Raw genomic sequence first — 19,441 nt, forward strand, 5'->3', positions numbered from 1 at the left:
CCCTACGAGCTTTAAGCTAAGCAGTTTAAGGTTACATCATAAAGTAACACTGAGTATTGTAGAGCACAAAGAGAGAGACATGCAGAGCTACAGTCAAACGTGAGCATGTTCTTCGCATCTTTTGGTACTAGAGTTTCAGATCAATTCACGAAGAGTGAGCGTGTGAATTCTATGTAGTCGTAGGCAGCGGGAAGTTCTCTGCCCTTGCCGTCCATGTAGGGTTTCATGTGAGAAATGCAGTAATCGGCTTGTTCCCGGGTCAGGTTCTGAAAGACAAAGAGAGGGCGGAGGTGGAGCTGGGCGTGCTGCGGCTGCCACAGGGCCCTGAGGAGCAGCTCTCCCTCTCCCGGGGCACACAGCTCGGGGCAGAAGCCAGAGCAGAACTACGCCCAGCATGGAAATGCTCTGGCTGTTCACACTACTTGGTTAAGGGTTGGAACATCTGAACCGTCTTCCCACCGAAGGGCAGGCAGAGCAGGTAACCGATACGAGGAAGGAGCACAGCCTCTTTATTTCTCTGCCAGCTGGTGGGTTGAGACAGGAAAAACTTGCTGTCTTGGCAGAAGACCTTCATCCTGTCTAAGCTTAGGCTTGAGTTTCTCCTTTGAATCGCTGTCTGGAGAAACATCTCCCTCTAGTCTCCCCAGAGATGAAAGGGAAGCAGCGGCTTCTGAGGACAAGCACAGGGATGCCCCCCCGCCCAGGCCTTTGAGTGACTCTTGTTTCACTCAGCCTGAGCAGTTCTTCGGCAGTTACAGCTTGTCCTATTCCTCTCTAGAGCCAAGAAAGCAGCCAGGTATGGCTGTTCCCATCGTTTCGGTGTTTGCTGCAGAAGACATTCCTACAGGTTCAGAACTGACTCAACTATGGTGACGTGAACCTCCAACCAATTAGTGCAGGTCTTTGTTATCAGTCTGTATCAAAAAGCCTCTGTCTGGTCCTCCCTGGGGGGGCACAACGGTACTCACCTGGTAGAGCTCCTCCTTGGTCACGTAGGGCTTCCCCTCTGAGCTGAGGGCGCGGAAAGCACTCTCGATCTCCTCGCTGGACTTCACGTTCTCCGTTTCCCGGCTGATCATGAATGCCATATACTCCTGCAGCGAGACGTGTCCATCCCTGCGGAGAAACACTGTGTGAACGCTGCTGTCCACGACCACCCCGGCACGGCGCTGCCGGACCCTCCCAAGGGGGCTTTAACTTTTCTGGGAGGAGGGAGTGTCTTCATGCAGGAGGCTGTCAACACCACATCACTTTAAAGTGAATTTCTTCTTCACAAGCGTCAGTTTAATCTTCACCAAGATTCTTTTACATGAACTGTTGTGAACACCATAGCCTCCCCACCACAGACGTGGATGCAGCTCTCGGCGTGACAGACCTTGCAGCCAGCTCTCCAAAGGATGCTGATACCCTGTTTTGCAGTAGGAAAATAAAAGGTGCCACCCACGTACCTGTTGGGATCCACAGTGTCAAGAATAGACTCAAACTCGGGGTCTGGCTCTCCTTCCTCAACCATAGGCAGGTCGTAGCCAAGAGAGCGCAAGCAAGACTTAAACTCCTGGTGATTAAGTCGTCCAGATTTGTCCTTGTCAAAGTGCCTAAAGACAAAAAACCAAAGCCCGTATTTTTAAGTGTCACCTGTTGAGTACCAGAAGCTCCAAAGGGGGCTGTAACCTAGAGCAGGTTAGAACCAGCTCGCTCTCCTGGAGAGATGAGCTTGAATCCATACACACTGCTGACACACCTAAGCAGCACAAACTCTTTACTTTGCTAAAAAGCATCCGAACAGTGGCTGGATTCCCAGCTGGAACCCACGGGCACTCCCCGCTCCTGCACCCTCTGCCCACCAGTGGGTGTGCCCAGGCTCCCGTGCGCCATGGCTGTGCCTGACAGCGGGTGTCTCTGGAGGCTCTGGCCATCTGGCAGAGATCGGGGCAGCTCGGCACAGAACTGGGCAGACAACAGAGGAGCTGCCAACAGATCCACGAGGAGCCTGTGAACAGGAGCCACCCCCGTGCTGGAAGCCTCTCTGGCATTCCTCTGGCACGCCCTCCCTGCCACTCACTTGAACATCATGCTGAACTCCTTCAGGGCCTCCTCAGTGACTCCAGTGGTGTTTCTGGAAAGAAAGGAGCACAGCTTGTGAACAGCAGAACTCTGCTGGAGCCCCAAGCCGGTGTCCGCAGCAGGAGGTGAGGACAACGAAGCAATGATACGTTACATCACCACAGCTCAGAGGAAATCAACCCCCCTAAGACCTCGTCGTTGCTAACGGCTGACAGGAACCACTTCCAAACCTGCTCCCTTCACCCCTCTGAGGAGGGCCAGGAGGAGGGGGGGATTTCCACACTCATGACACCAGTTAGTTGGGGGACACGCGTTAACATGGGCTGGGTGAGGGCTGTTTTCAGACACAGGCAGCCAAGTCTCCTGTCTGTGTCCCCCCAGGTCAGACACACTGTACCCCAGGGAACAACAGGCAGTACCGAGCTTGAATTTGCTGCTCCAGGTTGTGCTGCATCCTCATGCCCAGTTGGTCAAGCTGGTCCCACTGCTGCGCCAGCCCCACGGTGCTGTGTTCCGTGTACTTGTTGTCCAAGATAAGTGCCTCTTCCATGGCAGCTCCCAGGTCCTCAATCTTCTTCAGCTGGCTCCTCATAGCTCGGATCTCCTGGTGCTTGCGCTGGTTGGAGGGAGCAAAGAGGAGAAAGTCAAGGAGAGCAAAAATACCTGTAGGAAGGTAGGACAGAGGTGGCAGGGGAGGAAGGGCTGGGATTCTTTTTCTGCTGGGATTATATATACATAGACAGGGATCTGTACAGTAGTTTTCAGAACTATGTTCCTCTTCGCACACGCTACTGGAAACCAACAGGGCCTGCAAACCTGCTCTTGAGACAAGACGCCCCTTACTAGGAAATGTGCTGCATAAACGGGATCCTCTCTGCCCTACCCCCTCCCTTAGAAAGCAGCAAAGTGGAAAACGACATCAGGGTGTTGTCTCAGGGCTGGTGGTGTAAGCAGACATCAGACACAGACACAGTCCCAAAGGCCTCCCCACTACTCAGGATGTGTAAAATCCGTTCAGATTTTGCTGTGCAATTACATGCGCTTCCCCTCCCACCCCGTGCTCCCCAGCCATCAGCTGGGAAAGGGGTTCCAGCAACAGGGGGCTTTGCTTACTTTAGTAGCTTCCAGCTGCGATTCCAGCGTTCCCGATTCCTCCACCATGCAAGACCTAAACACAGAACCACCGTGAGAAGAGCCCTTATCCCGTGACAAACGGCAGGTGGGGCTTGAAATTAACAGTCCTTCCTTGAGATTAAACAAGTCCTCACAGCAGGATGATTCTCCTGGAGATATTTAATCGCTGCTTTTGTGGTTTATTTGACTCATCCTATTTCAGACTGACACGAGTACATCTTGTTTGATTGTTTCTTTATACAGTTAATTTCTAGCCCCGTTTCAAAGGCAATGTAATCAGCGGCCACACTTCATGCCAGATCCAAAGCGCCAGCTTCACTGGACCTCAGGAAATTAGAAACTTGGTGCGGTCCCACCCCCCTCCGCTGTGCCCAGCACACACACGCACACACCAGCTACAGGGGATTCACTGGAGACGGGCTGTGTTTGCCGGGAAGGGACAGGAGTGCCACAGAGAGGTGTTACATGGGGATAAAATGGGAGAAAAGTCCTTGAAAACTACTGGTGTGGTTTAAAAGTAGTATTAATATGGCAGAATCTCTGCTGAAACCCACAGACCTCTCCTACGCAGCCATGGCTGGGGAACAGGTCCCTTTCCCACCCCACCCCTCCCATCCTGCGCCCAGAGAAACTGAGGCACAGCCACTCCTCCCAGTCTGACTTCCACACCGAGCTTCTTGGCACGCTGCAGCCCCCACACCAGCACATAAAGATCACCACTGTGGTGATGGGCTCCAAGATCTACTTCATACGGACTGGAAAGTCTCTGGATGCTGCTTTTCCCCACCGCAGATCCTAAGGAACTGTTAAGCAGCAGCGTTCCTCCTGACCGAGCTGCGCACCGACAGCAAGTGTGGGCGCTGCGCAGCGGGCTGTCCTCTCCTCTGACTCGGTGGGATTTCCTAAAACTTAGGTCACTTAGGTATTTAAGTCACTAAACTGAGTTTTCATCCCCACTGCAGCCTAACCCTACAGGCTTTTGAGCTTCTTGAGAAGGGGATTGCAAGGGCTGAATCACTGCAGCAATGAAAATGCACCAAACATCTGGGTGTTTCTCACCACAGGGTTAAGGCTCAAATTCAAGGCACGTCTGAAGAGACAAAGCGCACGCCCAGAACCCTGGGCAGGAAGCTGGCAACCAACTGTGGAGAGTCAACAGGGGAACAACCGTCCAAGCACCTCCAAGCCGTGAAAGTTAGTTGGAAGGAAAGCGAGCCTTAGAATTAAAGAGTGCGTTTGAAAACCAAGTGAGGTAAGAAAATAAGAGGAAAAAACCTTCCAGATAGATCATCCCCAACTTCATACTGATAGACACGAATGACACGACGATATGCTATGCTAGTCAAAGAAAAGAAACCAAGTAAATTCCAAAAAGGAAGAAAGAAAAGAACAGAGGAAAGAGCACACCCAAACACGGCCAATGCAGCGGCGCCACACTCCAAGCCAGCAGCACCCTGCAGCAAACACAAGCAAGTACTTAATGAACAAAAATTATCCAAAAGCAGGCTGCACATACACGAAAATAACCTGTTACTATTTTCGTGTAAGTCACAGGAAAGCGAGTCTCACTAAGGGACAAATTGAAGTCTTGCCGTTATCTCATCTGCAGGTTTTGTTCAAGGCGATCTTCTTCCTACAGTCCAAATTTTTCCTCTTTTCCTCCCCAAAGAAAACCTGTTCCAGGCAGAGCCGGGCCCACGCAAGCGGCTACAGCCCACTGAGGAGTGGAGTGTGCACAGGGCAGCTCTGACCTCCAGCTTCTGCGAAGCTCTTGCCCAGGAGGGCTGAGCACAGCCAGTGCCTCTCCCAGCTACATCTGGTTTTTTCATCTATTCGCTGCCCGGCATATCGCAGCCCCCGGTAATCTGTTCAACGGGAGAGCCTGGCACGGGGGCCTGGAACTCTGCCCCCATGCTCTCAATAAACGGCCGCTTCCTGTTCACCCGTTCTGGGACACCAGGACTGATCTACACCACCACGTCACAGAGGAGCAGAGAATTCTGCGTCCGCTCCAGGAAAACCTGCTCAGTTCCATTAAACTGTACAACAAAAACGGGACAAATTATTTTTATCTGGCAGAAACAGCAGAACACAAGACGCTGTGATGATTAAAGAGCAAGTAAGAAGCACGGTTATCCGTGAAGGTTCCACCCTTTTATTACGAAAAGCCTCCTCTCCTCTGGGCAAGGCCCCTGCTGCCTGCCCTGCCCTTCTCTCAGGGCGGACACGCAGGCCCCTGCAGCAGGCCCAGACACCGTTTCTTAGAAGCGTACGCTATGTCGTAAAGCTTCCTTGTGCTGCAGGTTGTTAATACTGCGTAAGTTTAAATGGCCAGACACACTCCCAGAGGGTCTGGCAGTCTGAGGACATTTAAACGATTCTGTCATTTCCTTTCCCCTCTCCAAAGGCCCAGCACGTGTCCTCCTCGGGAGCTGCTCCCATCGACCGAGCAGACTGGAACCTGCAAACCCCGGCAGCTCTGGGGGGCTTATGCCGGAGGTTTTGTTTTCTCCCATCACAAATACCACCTCGGTGGCAGCGGTTACGTAGCAGGTTAAACACCAGGCAGTTCGTGTTTGGGTACTGGAGGTTTTAAGGTATGTAATTTCCGTAAAGCCTGTTCATAGGGATTGTCCCTCCTCCTTACCAAAACCCGTCAATACTCTGGAGCTTTAGTTGTTCCCTTATCACTGTCTGTAGAAAAGTTCATCTCACTGAGCCAGTCTCTGGACAGTGGAGCACTCGGGCTGTCCACTGTCTTCCTGAGGCAGACTGGGCTGTGTTCTCCCAACTCTCGGCAGACTAAGGGTCTTCTCTTGTGCAATCCCTCAGAGAAGGCAAGAACAAAACCCAGGACCCTCCATGGTACGCCAGGGGCCACCCAGTAACGGCTGCTTCTGCTTTTCACTAGGAAATTGTATGTTTCTATTTCACAGCCCCGTCTCCTGTGCTGTGCGCCTCAGCCTCAGATTGAGCTTTTCCAATAAAAGGGGTTTCAGCGCAGCTTTCATGAGCAAGGTGAGGATGGAACGCACGCAGAGCTGAACACGTCACCACGTTTTCAAAGATATAAAATTCAATACTAACCCATCTAGCAGGTAAGTCCTGTAGAATGTGAGGGTCCAGACATCAGGCAGCAGGACAGAGACAAGACAGTGAGAGAGGGACAGAGATTTGGGTGGGAAGCAAACATCAGAAAGTTAAAAATTTACATTTCATTATTTCATGAAGACACATACAGAACCATCTGTAAACACACAGAGACAGAGAATCACGGGATGACAGGAAAACAGAACTCACCCCTCCAAACCACGGCCCGAGTGTCAGAACTGCTGGGGCAGCCCTGTCTGAGCACCGCTACCTCTGTTTCCTAGAAACGCGCTCCTCGGTTCACTGCAGTTCTTGACCTAGAGCTTTTCACGGCTAAGGCAGCTGTTAAAGCGCTGCTCCCTCAACCCAGGCGAGGATGTGATTAGACAGCAGCCAGTAAGGGATCACAGAACTGTCTCAAGCTTTTTTCCAAAGGTTCTTTCGCTATTTAAATTCCAGTGAGATTTCCAACACGCCGATCAATACAAAAGGAGCATTGACAAGCGCCACCAGCACTTCACACAGTCAGGCTTCGAGCTGCTCGTCCCCCACCCCAGCTGAGCTGCGGACTAGTTCAGGAATAACTGGAAGAGAGTGAAGTCCTGGATAACTGGAATTACTGCAGGAAAATGAATTGAGGCAGAAACTTTTTTAAAGTCTGGCAGTTCAGGGCTCTCCTCTCCCCTGGGGCTAATCACAAGGGCAGGAAATGAGCAAGCCCTGGAGGGTTGTTTTTCAGCAGTACACATTTACCACTGAGACCAAAGAGATGCAGGACAGACCCAAGTATTAGCTGAAGAATTCTCTCAGGGCAGCTCCTGGGAGGACAAGCCATACCTGGTCTCCTGAATCCACTGATGGAAAGCATTCGCGTGCTGAGCAAACTCCTGCCGCAACTTGTCATTTTCCTCCTGCCTTCGCTGTTCCTTCTGCAGCTCCAGTTCACGTTCCTGAGGCATGAACAGAATTAATTTCAACCAGAGAAATAAAATGGTCATCCCTCATCTTGTAATAAAACCTAAAACTGAAGAGCTGTGTGTCAGCACTGCTCATGCACTGCTCTGAAGACCAGGCACTCAAAGAGTGTGCTGGACACCTAGACAACATCACCTGTGACATTACAGAGGTTCCTCCTCGAGCCTTAAGAACTGGACTTGAACCAGCAGTTACTTTACGGCACAGCACGGACATTAAACTTGCTCTACCACTGGGAAGTGAGACACGTGTGCTTTGTCATTTGAAAGACCGCCAGTGAAAGTCCATGCTAGCAACTGACAACAGCACAGGTCCATAGCTAATGGCAGTTTGTCCTTCCTCCCCAATTCGGAGGTACTTCCATCTGTAGTCTAGTGACAAACTCTTGTTATCTTGGAGAATAACCTCCAGGGAAGAACTGAAAAGCAGTAAGCTATGAAGAGAGTCCTTCTCTCTGACTTGCCTTGATAATTTTCTGCAGATTCCTCCAAGTTTCTTCCAGAGCCTCCATAGTAAACCAAGTATATGGGTTGGAGGCTACACGGAAGCTCTTGATCTGGCGGTCGAGCTCTGCCAGCTGGTTGAAGTCAGCTTGGGCAGAGCTGAGGGAGGAACGGAAAGCATCGTGAGCCTCTCGCAGCGCCTTGATTTCTTCCAGTGAGTTACAGCGCACGGGATCTGTCAGGTCCTCTTCAGCATTCTCAAACCAGCTGTTGAAGGCAGAGGCCTTCTTCGCAAAAGTCAGGAACAGATCCTCAACCTTGAGAAGAGAAAACAATCCAGCTGTTCAGTCACAGTGACACAAATACTCTGTACGAGTTGGTCTGCAATTAACACGCAGCCGTGACAGTTTGCCTTTACTGCTTATGTCTTGCAACATCTCCCAAAGCCATGACAAGTCTCCAGGATCTCCATAATCATTAGCTGCAAATTAAAAAGCTACACAAGTTCAAGCATTATTATCTTTCTGTAGCCCCATGGTCTGGCCACTCACCTTCCTGAAATGCTCCTGAGCCTCCAAGAGTTTCTTTTTCCTGGCAGCAGAATTAGCAAGGAGCTGATTCCAGCGTTTCATCAGGGACGCGTGCCGTGCCTCAATGGCCTTCGACTGGATATGTTTGGCTGCGAGGAGCTGGTCCTTCAGAGCAGTGATGTTTGCAATCCCCTCCTGCTGGAAAGCCTGAAGTCCAGCATCAAAAGTTTCCTGAAGCATTACAAGAACAAAGTATTTTAATTGTATTTTTATGTAACCATTCCAATAACCCCTATTTATTTCAAACGTAAATACCCGATTCTTGCGCACTGCAGAAGAGTCCCCCTGTTCTCTCCACCACTCACAGGGTGGCAGCAGGACTAGCACTAACCTGTTTGGTGAGCAGTGTTTGCACAGAAGAGAGGTCGCGCCCATAATCATCTGTCTTCAGACTGTTTTCCTTCTCACCTGAAAAATGAAACCAATTTAGTAAAAACGTCAACCCCTCTTCTCAAACGTTCCCTCTGTTCCAGATCAGGGCCCGCCAAAGCATAAATCAGGTACAGAGGTACACACAGGTCAGCGTTGCTGACTGCTGTGGGTTTAGGCCTGCTTGTTCCAGCAGCAGGCGAGGAGCTGTTTGAGATCTTTAGGAACGCAGGAGCGTTTGTTTCTTTGCGACAGGGTACCGCACCCCGAACATACCTATCCATGACTCCACTACATCTGCTTTCCAGTTGAACTGGAGGAAGGCCGAGTTCTCATCCAGTTTGGCTTTCCGCTGCGCTGCTGCTTTCTCCAGGTCGGACACCTTGCCTTTGAGGCTCTTCATCTTGGCACTGATGCTCTCCACGTGGTGATTGTTCTATGTGACAGGAGAGAAGAAACATACTGTAGGACCTTAGGTCTTCCAAGGAATCCTGCAAGCTAGTGACAGAGAAGGACTTCAGCGGAAAGATTCTGTCCAAGAAATAGCTTTGAAGGCAGTTAACACCAAAAGCTTATTCAGCTGCTAGAAATGAGTGAGAACTCTTCTCAGAGAGATGATACGTGAATCCTCAGAGAAGAGGAAGTCTACTCTGACAGGAAAGTATCAGAGGTAGCCTTAGAGCTGTTTGCTTTTTTGACCAGTTTAGGCTCACCTTTTTAATGAGATCCTCTCCGTTAGCACAGACATCGTTCACCCTGTCTTTGTGCACAGTAAAATCAGTCTCGAATGCTTCATGCTTTTTCAGCAAGCCCTGCAAATACAAGACACGGTCACTACTTAAAATAATTTCTCATCACTTATTAGAAAGGAAAAGAGCTGATTGTTGTAAATCAGCCAGCACAGAGGAATTCTGACAAAACCCGTTCATCTTAGCTGGGTAGCACAACTTGCTGGTTTTCTGCGGATGAAAGGAGACTGATAGTGACTTCCAATATAGCTTCAGCCATCTGACTGAACCAGGACTGCCCATCAGAGGTCAAGAGGTACAAAGCTACACTGAACAGCAAGTAATTTCTACAGGAAATAACATACTTGGGAGACTTTTATAAAATGAATCCATGTTTTCACAGTATAGGCCTTCCAAAGGACCCAAGAACAACCTCTGAATTGGAAAGCCAGTTACAGAAAAGGTTCATTAAGCTCTAACCAAAACTAATGCTACAAGAACGACAAAGAGCTGACAACTTTCTCCGTGCCTGGATAGCAGCGAGAGTGTCCCCATAATCCTCACTGGCTGCCAACGTCATCTTCTCATTGATCCAGGCTTCTTCTTCCTCAACATTTGCTACGAACTGCTGGTACTCCAGAGACTCCTCTAGACGCTGACCCCTGTGTGGGAAAATAACGGTAACGTCAGTCACAGTGTTGCTTTATGGCTTTTAGATGCAAGATGTAAAAACCAACTACAGCAGCGGAAAACCTAACAATGCACAGAGACTGCACCCTCAACACAGAACCGTTCTCACGGCTCCTCTCCGGCAGCAGACTGCGAGGTCTACAGCTCCAGAGAGTCACAGAGCCTGCAGCTACCGGAGGACTCCAATGAATCACGTTCTCCCAACAGTTTCTCCTCAGAAAGACATCCTGGCGGTGGGTTAACGGCAGTTCATTTCAATTCTTGGTTTCCAGCTGGTGCAAGAAAAGGCTAAACACAGCTTGCCTCAAAGAAGACTCACGGTTCTACTGAGGAACATTATCACTAAAACTCTTTTCAGTAGTCTCTTAGGAGCCTGTCGTCAGTGATGTGTTCTATTCCATCACATGACTGATGGCCCATACCTTAAACCCCCCAAATTCGGTAAATCCAGTCATTGTGAGTCTATGCAGCAGTTCTAATACTGAATTTTACAAAACCACGTCTCACACACCTGGCAGCTGCCAGCTGTTTTAACTCCTTCCAGTGATCCACAAACTGAGCCAGTCTCTGCTGTATCTCCTCCTTTCCAATTGTGTTGTCATCTGAAAGCTTCTTACCAGTGTCTAGGACACCCTGCAGAGACACACAGTTAATGGAACATCACTTCCTCTCTTCTCATCCACTCTGTGTGGATTCCAACACACCTGTTACCAGCTTTCTGATTTGCCACATGCGAGAAGGACCCTGGGTATCCAGAAATCCGTCAAGGACAGAGAAGTTTACCTGGATAGCAGGCTCGTGGGCAGCTAATTCTGCTTCCAAGCGCTTGTGTTTTTTCCTCAGGTTCTGCACACCAGTCAGGTCTCTGCCATAGTCCTCTGAGCTCACCAACAGCTTCTTCTCTCTAAATTCAAGACAGAGGAGGAAGTAATTTTCAAACATTGTCTTTTAGAGGTCAAACCTGATACTAACACCAATATGAAAAGAATATTTGATTAGTTACTACAACGGGCTAGAACAACAACAACAAAAAAAGTGGTTCAGCCTGAAAAAGTAAGGTTTCATTTTTTTGCTAGGGACTTTCCCCAAAAGAGTCAAGTCACATTTTGTTTCTCTGGCCAGATCTGAACAGTGTTACTTTTTCCAGAGCTGAGCTTTCCTCCTTGGGCTTAGACCAAAGAGGACTGTAGATAAGAAGCCACACCCAAGCTAGTGCTGAAGCCATTTTGGATGTAGTTTTCCTGGACTGGAGGGCAAAGGTGATTTTGTGCAGAGACACGTACTTGTGGAAAAGGCAAGTTATAAAACCATACGACAGACTATGAAGGTGGTTGGCAAGCTGGCAGTCAGCACATGCCCCCACACCGGAGCCCTGAACTTCCAGAATACCCACTTGATCCAGGACTCCTCATCGTCCATGTCACGGAAAAACTGATGCAGACGGTGGGACTCGTTCAGCTTTGCACGGCGAGCAGCTGCCATACTCTTAATCCTCTGAAAGCGCCCGTTAATGGGCTCACGCTTATCCTTTACTTGGGACGTGTCGAAAGCACTGCTGGTCATCAAACTGTCAGCCTGACTGTTCAGATCCTTCAGGCGATCCTGAAACACAGGTGAAAACGTGTGTGAATTGCTTGGATCTCGTTTCTCTGTGCTGTGCCGGTATAACAATCACAGTCTGCTGGGCAGAGTCACAGCTTTTATTACGAAAGCGTGTTTCAATGAGTGTACGACCACAGCACGTAGTGAAGTGGTATGTGTAGAATTTGCAGATTCCTGTCATTTATCCCCCAAAACTAAAAGCGAAAGCAGTACCTCATGAGCAGATATATCAGCTTCCAGTAACTGGTGTTTCTTCAGAAGGTTATTAACAGATGCCAAGTCCTTCCCGTAGTCTTCAGATGCCAACAAAGCCTCCACCTGGGGATGGGGAAAGAGAACAAGTTGTGTTGGCACAGAACCCTTGGAATTACAATGTCAATACAAGTGTGCAAATTAATTCTCTTGTCAGTTTTCTGCAGTGCGGATAAACCTTTGCCTCCTCACCTGTTCAATTCCTAACAGATTGGATGCAAAGATGCTTCTTCTCACCTTATTGTTTATAAATAACAACATTAAAATATCCACAAGACTTATAGTCATAATGAAAGTTTTCAAAATAAACCTAGACTTGCTCGAAGGTGGAGCGTGCTCCACAAAATCTAACATCAACAAAGGGAATCGAAAATGAGAAAAACACCCAAGTCTCACAAATAAATAACCCTCATCTCAGTTACCTCTGAAAGCCAGAAATCAAAGTCCTTGATTCCAGTATTGAAATTCTGTTGCTTATTAGCTTCTTTCAGTTTCTGACTCTTCTCTGCTGATTTCTGCACCAGGAACTGCCACTGGTCAGCCAGGGTAGCCAGCCGTACCTGTTACAAGGAGGCAGAAGGTAAATGCTGCAATCTGAAAACCTGAGTTCTGATAAATGCAAAACCAGTGTGAGGTATAAGTGCGGCTGCTGATTACACAGACACTGTTTTGTGCTGCCAGCCCAACTTTTACAGCTTGATCACAGGACTGGAGAACTTCTCACCCCTGAGAACACAGCAGAACGATTACCCCGATTTCCACCGCACAGCTGAAATAGAAAAGCTTCTATAACACAAGATTTGCTTTTGAGGGACATTCTCCTCCCCCAATTAGCCAAACACTTCTCAAAGCAAGAACTAAGCAAATCTTCCAAGGCTTGTAGTACCTACCTTCACAGCATCCTCACTGCCAGCACAAGCTCCTCTTTCAATCAGCGAGTTCCCCATATCAATAACTCCGCGGATCCGATCGGCATTGGCGTGGAGCTCAGCTTCAAAGGCCTGGTGCTTCTGGTGTTTGCTCTGAATATGACAAAACCCGCACTGTTAGAAGCTGGACAAAGGGCTCCTGAAGTGTTCTCATGGGCTGAGAGGGCAGCACAAGCATCATCAACACATGTAAGGAGGTTTGTGTATAGCCTGACCCAAAGCAGTTCTCGCCCACAAAGAGCACTCCTTGCTGCTCGCTCCAATAGTAGCTCTCATTAACTGGAGTAACTGTCAAGCTCTGGCCTAGTAAAACTGTCCGTGAGCCAAGAGATACAACTCGGGCAACATCTTCTGCAATTTACAGATTTCCATGGGATGTTCCTTGCACCAAGCGTAGCTGCTGCTCAAGAAAAGCTTTCTCATTTTCAAGGCCATCACCTTGGAAAAGCAGCAGCACAGCAGATCATCCTTTCTACTCCTACAGTAATTCCACAGATACCTACTGCTCTTCCTTATCTATAGGTAACGAGGAGAAATCACTGCCGCAGCCTATCTGCTTTATGCAGTTTTGATATTGAAGCCATACATGGCCCCATTATATATTAAAATAATTAACAACCAAAACCCTCTACAAAAATAACTGAACGATTTGTGTGAAGTTTTTCTGTGCGGAGTTGAGAGCACCATGAGAACAACAGGAGCCCTGGTGTGGGAGGAAGTACGCAGTTCCCTCTTGTATACACACGGTCCATCCACCCAACAGGAGGTAACAATAGCGCAGCAGTGACAAGACAGAGTTACAGGTATTAACTGGAAATGCTAGTAACATCGGACATGGGGTACAATGCCCTGAGAGAACAGAATGAAAGGAAATGTTAGATTAAAAATAAAAGATGGAAAATATATTAGCGCTGGCATGAGAAATTCTGCATGAGCTGCTTTGTTTTGGGCACCGTTAATCCTGAACGCTGAGATTATATAAAACATATGCTCCAAAGCCAGATTTACCAACACATATAATTCAGTTAAGAAGCTGCCAATTGCATCTCTCCATGTAATTACCACGACAAATCCCAGACAAGCCCTTCTGGTTTAATATAAAATTCTAATGTTTTCAACTAAAGAAAAAAAAATTTAATGTACCACAGCCCAAGTGACAAATGACGATTCTTTCCTTCCTTACTCTCATTAGCTTCCCCTTTCTTTGTCCTCTCTTCTCCTTCCATATAGCCTCAGTTTATTCCACTTTTTGGAATCTTCCAAGCTCTGTCTGCTTTCCATCTGGCACTTACCTTTTTCTGGAGTGTTCCTTCTATATTACTCCCTTCTACGCTACTGCTACTACACCATCTAGGTCTGTCGGTTTACTGAATCCTCTGTCTTTCGGATTTGGCTCTACAAACACAAGCTAACAGAGACAGCATCACGTCACATGTTAAACCACCACCACTGCAGAGCCAGCCAGGAGGATGACAGGCCCAGTGGCTGAATTTCTGGAAAAGGAGGACAGAACCCCCTATTTCTGTGGGCTATCTTCTAACCCCCCCCCTCAAACTGCATTGCTAAAGCACCACAAATTAAACAGATCATGCAGAACACCTGCAAAACGGTACAGAAATAAACGATGCTGAACAGGCGTTAACGAAAGCGCCAGACCCGTCACAGGAAGCTCAACAGCTGTACCTGGATGTAGGGCGAGAACTAATAGAACACAAAGCGACTGCATGAACTGATGGATGGAGCAACAGACTGCAACCAGACCTTGTGCTCACACATAAGCTATGTAAAGAAAACAAATCCACATACCAGGGCTAGTCCAAACCACTTACCAGCAGTTTGGAAAGCTACAAAACAGATTGAGAGAAGTAGTTCAGTGCATTCATACTACTTCATGAACCAGTGTTAAAACCTATCAACTAATTAACTTTAATTAATTATTCCTTAATATTGAAAAATAAATGAGATTTCACATATTAAAACATGAGAGAGATGAGACCCAAGAACTCCATTTTCTTATTCCATTATCTAGATGCTGGGAGTTTCTTGAGGAAACTTGCTGCTGCAGATACCGCATATCTTATTAATGAGATGCATCAATAATTACCAAGTGAGTTCTATTTTGGGTCTCCTTTCATGCATAATGTAATTCCCATTTTCTCCTTGGTGAACGGAAACTATGTCCAACATGGTGCATTACTCTGCTGTCACTGAACGAGAACGCCTGAGCCTATTCTTTCAAACCAGAGTTCACTTTGCCAAGTTAAAGACTGTATTTTGATTCTGGAGCTGAGAATCGTATTCACCTGGATATTTGTTGGATCCTTATACGACTCATCACTTGCAGTCTGGAGCTTTTCACTGATCCAAGCTTCGATTTCATCCACATCACGACTGAACTGCTGGAGTGTCTGAGATTCTCCCAGCTTCGATCTCTTTTCAATCATTTGAGCTTTCAGACGCCGCCACCTGTACGCAATTAAATACACATACTGCATGAAAAACCAGCACTGAGCATGGCATCGCGTTTCACAGCTACAAAATGTTGCCAAAGCGTGTTCTCTTTCTGTCGGTATCTGCATCCCATCTCAGAGGGCAATACTGACCTGTCCAGCACCTCGTTGCGTCTGTTCGCAATGACACCTTTGGCATAATGGTCGGCAGAGATCAGCTGGTCAGCAAAGGACTGCAGGACAGCAATTTTCTCTTCCTGTTAAAAACAGAAGCGTAAATTAGAACTGTGGTTCCTTGAAGTGATGAACAGGGCCTGGAATGGAAGAAGACCTCTTCTCTTCTGTAAATATCCACTGCTGTAAGTGTGAAGAACGGCTGCATTCTCCGGGACTGGAGAACACATCCCACATGGCTGAGTGTTTAGAGCTGAACTTCAGCAGCCACAGGCAGTAGTAACTTCTTGTGCCAATAATCTGTGTAAGAAAAACTAAACTATTTCCTCCTTAGTTCAGCTGCGCTCCTCACCTGGACATTGATTGCCTTATCAAAATCTTCATGTTTCTTGATGAGAGCCTCCACGCTGTCTAAGGAGTCTCCTTTATCGTCGGTGTTCAGGAAAGCCTCTCGGGCAGCCATCCAGTTTTCAGCCTGTTCACAGTCCCGATGAAACAGCTAGGGAGAAAGAACTCCAACGCATGAGAAAGACCACGAACACTGCTTGTCACTGTGGAAGAATAAACTTTCTTATGAAAGAAGGAATTATTTTTCTTTTTAAAAATGCAGCAGAGTACCTGTAGTTCTAGGCACTGGTCTAGCATCATTCTGCGCTGGAACCAGGCCTTCTCTAGGTCTGTCCGTTCTTGATCAAGAATATCCAGTTTCTCCTTGATCTCCGGGCTGGCGTAGTGTCCGTGAGCCAGAAGCTGTTGTCCGAACTGTTCGAATGCCTGGAACGTGCCAGCCCTTGCATCTATTTCAGTGCGGTGTTCCTGCAAGGCACAGAGACGCACTGAAGAGACAGACGGCACAGCTGGAACTGATCTCGTTTTGGAACGCTAAATGGGAAGCGTCAGAAAAAGGAACAGTGGTTGATGTTTATGACAACACTTGTCTTTCACATACCTGATGCCTTTCCAATAAAGCTTCAGCTCCAGTCACATCCTTTGCCAGTTCATCTGAGGAGACCAGGCCCCGGATTCCATTGATCCAAGACATAAGGTCCCTGTGAACACACATTAATGGAGAATTTTTCCCTCCCTCCATTGAAATAAGTCATAACAGGAAAAGCAGTCCTTTTTTTTTAACCTTCTCCAGCAATACTCCTGTGGAACAATGAGCCATATACACTTCACTAATACCATACCAGACAGGCAAACTGGGGCAGGGAGCAGAATAGCAGCTTTACCTGAAGTCGCTGAGGAAACGTTGCAGGTCGTGAGAATCTCCAAGCTTCTCTTTGCGCTGGTCAGCACGTTTCCCCAGACTATTCCAAGCCTGATTCAACTCGGTACATTTTTCTTGGAGATCTTCAGCAGATTCTGGATGTGACTGGATCAGACGCTGGGCAGTTTCACCAAGAGAATTCACCTAGAGAAAGGAAAAACAAACACAGTGAAGACAAAAATAACCGTTTCTGTAGTTCAGTCACTTCCGCTAGATAAAAAGAAAGCTTTCGGATTTGTCCTCCTCACAGTCTCACCTTGTCTCCAAGCGCTGCCAAGTCTCTCTCAAAGCCTTCATGTTTGCGCTGCAGAGCCTGCACGCTGGCCAAGTCATGTCCATAGTTGTCCGTATTTAAAGCTTGATTCTTCTCCTCTATCCATTCTTTCGTTTCATCAGCATCTCTGATTTGAGTGAGGGGAAGGCAAAGACAATTAAAAAGGATCTCTGACAGCTGCCAGAGAAGCTCACTTAGCTGACGGTTTTATTAAATTATTGCCCAAGAATTCTGGCAAGATAGGACAGTAGTCCAGACTTCCCCGGGCCTACAGCAATTCTAGGCTTTCATGTTAACAACTCTTGCTTTTGCTAGGAGGAATATTAAGAATTCTGGTTGGATCACTGGTGGTCTAACTTCCGCTGGACAAGCTGGGGGTTCAAATATGACTTGTTTGGAACAGGTCCCTCTGTTTCAGAGCTCTTGCAGATAAAGCACTTAAATGAATTAAGACCAAATATGATACAAACACCCACCTGTGGAACCTCTGGACTTCGTGGGCGCTGCCCAACAGCTGGCTTCGCTCCTCTGCCAACTGCTGCAGAGATCTCCAGCGTTCGTTCAGTTCCTGCAAAACACACCAAGCCCATGGCTCTGCAAACCGCAGTTTTACAGCACTGCGGTTTACACGAGACACTCTGTGCTGGATTCACTGAAGCTTTATGATGTCAAATGGAAAACTTGAGTAATCAGCAGCATTTTGTTCACTGTGCTTATCCACTGCTTAATTTCATAAGAACGCACAGAGTCAAGTAGCCTAGTTAAATAAAATAACTTTAAGGGTTTCTCCCAAGATGTAAAACCAGATGATTTTATGTATGTAAGAAACCGATGCAACCTGAGAAACAAATGCTGAATGTCAACACTTTTCAGTAAGTTTATTCAAAAGGGTTTATAAACAGTGATGAAAGAAAGACTACGGAAACAGAGGGTAAAAAAAATGTTCTCATTACCTTGATGGAGTTAAAGGTTGCCACTGTGTGTACCATCATACGTGCAGACTGTAGGAAAAGGCAGAAATAAAAAAAAATGTAGCATTTAAGTCAGCTCTAACCAATCACAGCCACAGTCAGACTGAAAGCAAACTTGTTAAAAATCCATAATGACCTGGCCTAGGTAAAACCCCCAGACTTTGTAAAATGCAGAAAGAAAGAAGCACCCTACATTTTAAAGGTCTCAATGCAGACTGCCGAATTCTTTAGTCTTAAGAACTTCTTTAGAACAGTATTTTGAATATGCTGCTGTTTAAGATGAAAGAGAGAAGCAAAATATAAGAATAGTCCAAAATTCACAAGTGAGTACTATCTTGTTAGAATAAATCAAAACAAACAACTGTCTTAATCAGGACAAAGAAGAGGAAAATTGAGAGGCAACATTCAGGAAGTGAATTTAAAAAAATCCCATTAGTCACAGGGACAGAAAACAAAACAAACACACACAAAAAAAAAAATCAGCCAAATGGTTTAACTCTTGGCAGAGTTTTGGGATAAATCAGCCTAGCAGTTAATTCGGGTATTTCTAGACCATCACCAGAATTGGTGAAAGCCAATTAGAAAAATGACAACCACTTCCCCCCACATGCAACCAACTTTTCTGACAATGACAGACTATCGGTAACATTCATCCCTGTGCACATATGCAGACAGAACTGTTTGCTAAGTTACTATGAGACTCTGAGGATTCAATGTACACGTGCACTACCTACACAAAAAAAAAAACTTGGTTTTTTTTGAAATCACCAGTTACTGTTGCCATGGCTGCATTTTCTACAATGCTGTCCAAACATCACACGTCACCCCGTTTCCCACATTCACACACAGCTTAACACACGCACAAGCAGCTTTAAGGCTAAGAGGGTGGATGCACGACACGAAATATGGGAATGAAATACTAGAGAAAGCACAATGCTGGGTACTGTAAAAAATATTCAAGATCTTTTTGTGCCTCAGCAGGTGACAGCTACTCCATTGTCGGCCGCTAATGAATGGAAACAGGCTTCTTCTGCCTGGTGTAGAAAATGAGCTAGAGATGAGTCATGGAAGACAAAGGTACTGCCATACACACATAACATAATCCTGACCAAAGGAATATTGACATCAATGGCTTTAACTTTCAGGAACAAAAATGTTTCTTTCTGCTCATTACATGAAAAATGAACTCATGCTGAGTGAGCAGGGGTGATTTTGCCTGTAGTGGCTATGGAATACCAAAAAACGCTGGTATAAAACCTGGCATCAGTCTTATAGTACAAGCTTTTTCCAGGGCTAGAGCAATTCTGCTGGAAACCGATCTCAGTTTTTCCTCACAACGACACCTGCAAACAGAGCTGGCAGAGTCATCTGACTTTGCCTCACGGCTTTTATTTTTAAAACAAACCTTTATGACATATTGAGAGAATCAGTATGCA

The 19,441-nt window shown here is 47.0% G+C and overlaps 1 protein-coding gene across 3 annotated transcripts in view; it reads right to left on the minus strand.

The window, feature by feature from the left end:
- The window catches only part of SPTAN1 (spectrin, alpha, non-erythrocytic 1), a 41,364-nt gene continuing 21,923 nt past the window's right edge, over positions 1-19,441 (minus strand). For 2 of the 3 annotated variants that reach the window (XM_010145353.1, XM_010145352.1), the window contains 29 exons: positions 17,988-18,035; positions 17,511-17,602; positions 17,017-17,161; positions 16,723-16,904; positions 16,440-16,539; positions 16,109-16,306; positions 15,843-15,989; positions 15,470-15,573; positions 15,170-15,332; positions 12,828-12,959; positions 12,360-12,497; positions 11,899-12,003; positions 11,477-11,685; positions 10,867-10,987; positions 10,595-10,716; positions 9,923-10,055; positions 9,379-9,477; positions 8,942-9,101; positions 8,628-8,704; positions 8,258-8,467; positions 7,727-8,023; positions 7,126-7,238; positions 6,286-6,303; positions 3,178-3,232; positions 2,484-2,680; positions 2,063-2,116; positions 1,449-1,595; positions 969-1,116; positions 1-266 (listed from right to left, as the gene is read on the minus strand). In XM_010145353.1, coding sequence (XP_010143655.1) covers positions 141-266; positions 969-1,116; positions 1,449-1,595; positions 2,063-2,116; positions 2,484-2,680; positions 3,178-3,232; positions 6,286-6,303; positions 7,126-7,238; positions 7,727-8,023; positions 8,258-8,467; positions 8,628-8,704; positions 8,942-9,101; positions 9,379-9,477; positions 9,923-10,055; positions 10,595-10,716; positions 10,867-10,987; positions 11,477-11,685; positions 11,899-12,003; positions 12,360-12,497; positions 12,828-12,959; positions 15,170-15,332; positions 15,470-15,573; positions 15,843-15,989; positions 16,109-16,306; positions 16,440-16,539; positions 16,723-16,904; positions 17,017-17,161; positions 17,511-17,602; positions 17,988-18,035 — 3,840 coding nt within the window. In that variant the 3' untranslated portion in view covers positions 1-140. Of the gene's footprint in view, positions 267-968; positions 1,117-1,448; positions 1,596-2,062; positions 2,117-2,483; positions 2,681-3,177; positions 3,233-6,285; positions 6,304-7,125; positions 7,239-7,726; positions 8,024-8,257; positions 8,468-8,627; positions 8,705-8,941; positions 9,102-9,378; positions 9,478-9,922; positions 10,056-10,594; positions 10,717-10,866; positions 10,988-11,476; positions 11,686-11,898; positions 12,004-12,359; positions 12,498-12,827; positions 12,960-14,695; positions 14,711-15,169; positions 15,333-15,469; positions 15,574-15,842; positions 15,990-16,108; positions 16,307-16,439; positions 16,540-16,722; positions 16,905-17,016; positions 17,162-17,510; positions 17,603-17,987; positions 18,036-19,441 lie in introns of all 3 variants that reach the window. The other variant, XM_010145351.1, reaches the window with a different exon arrangement.

This window comes from Buceros rhinoceros, unplaced genomic scaffold (genome assembly GCF_000710305.1).
Source record: "Buceros rhinoceros silvestris isolate BGI_N320 unplaced genomic scaffold, ASM71030v1 scaffold11271, whole genome shotgun sequence".
Classification (NCBI taxonomy): Eukaryota; Metazoa; Chordata; class Aves; order Bucerotiformes; family Bucerotidae; genus Buceros; species Buceros rhinoceros.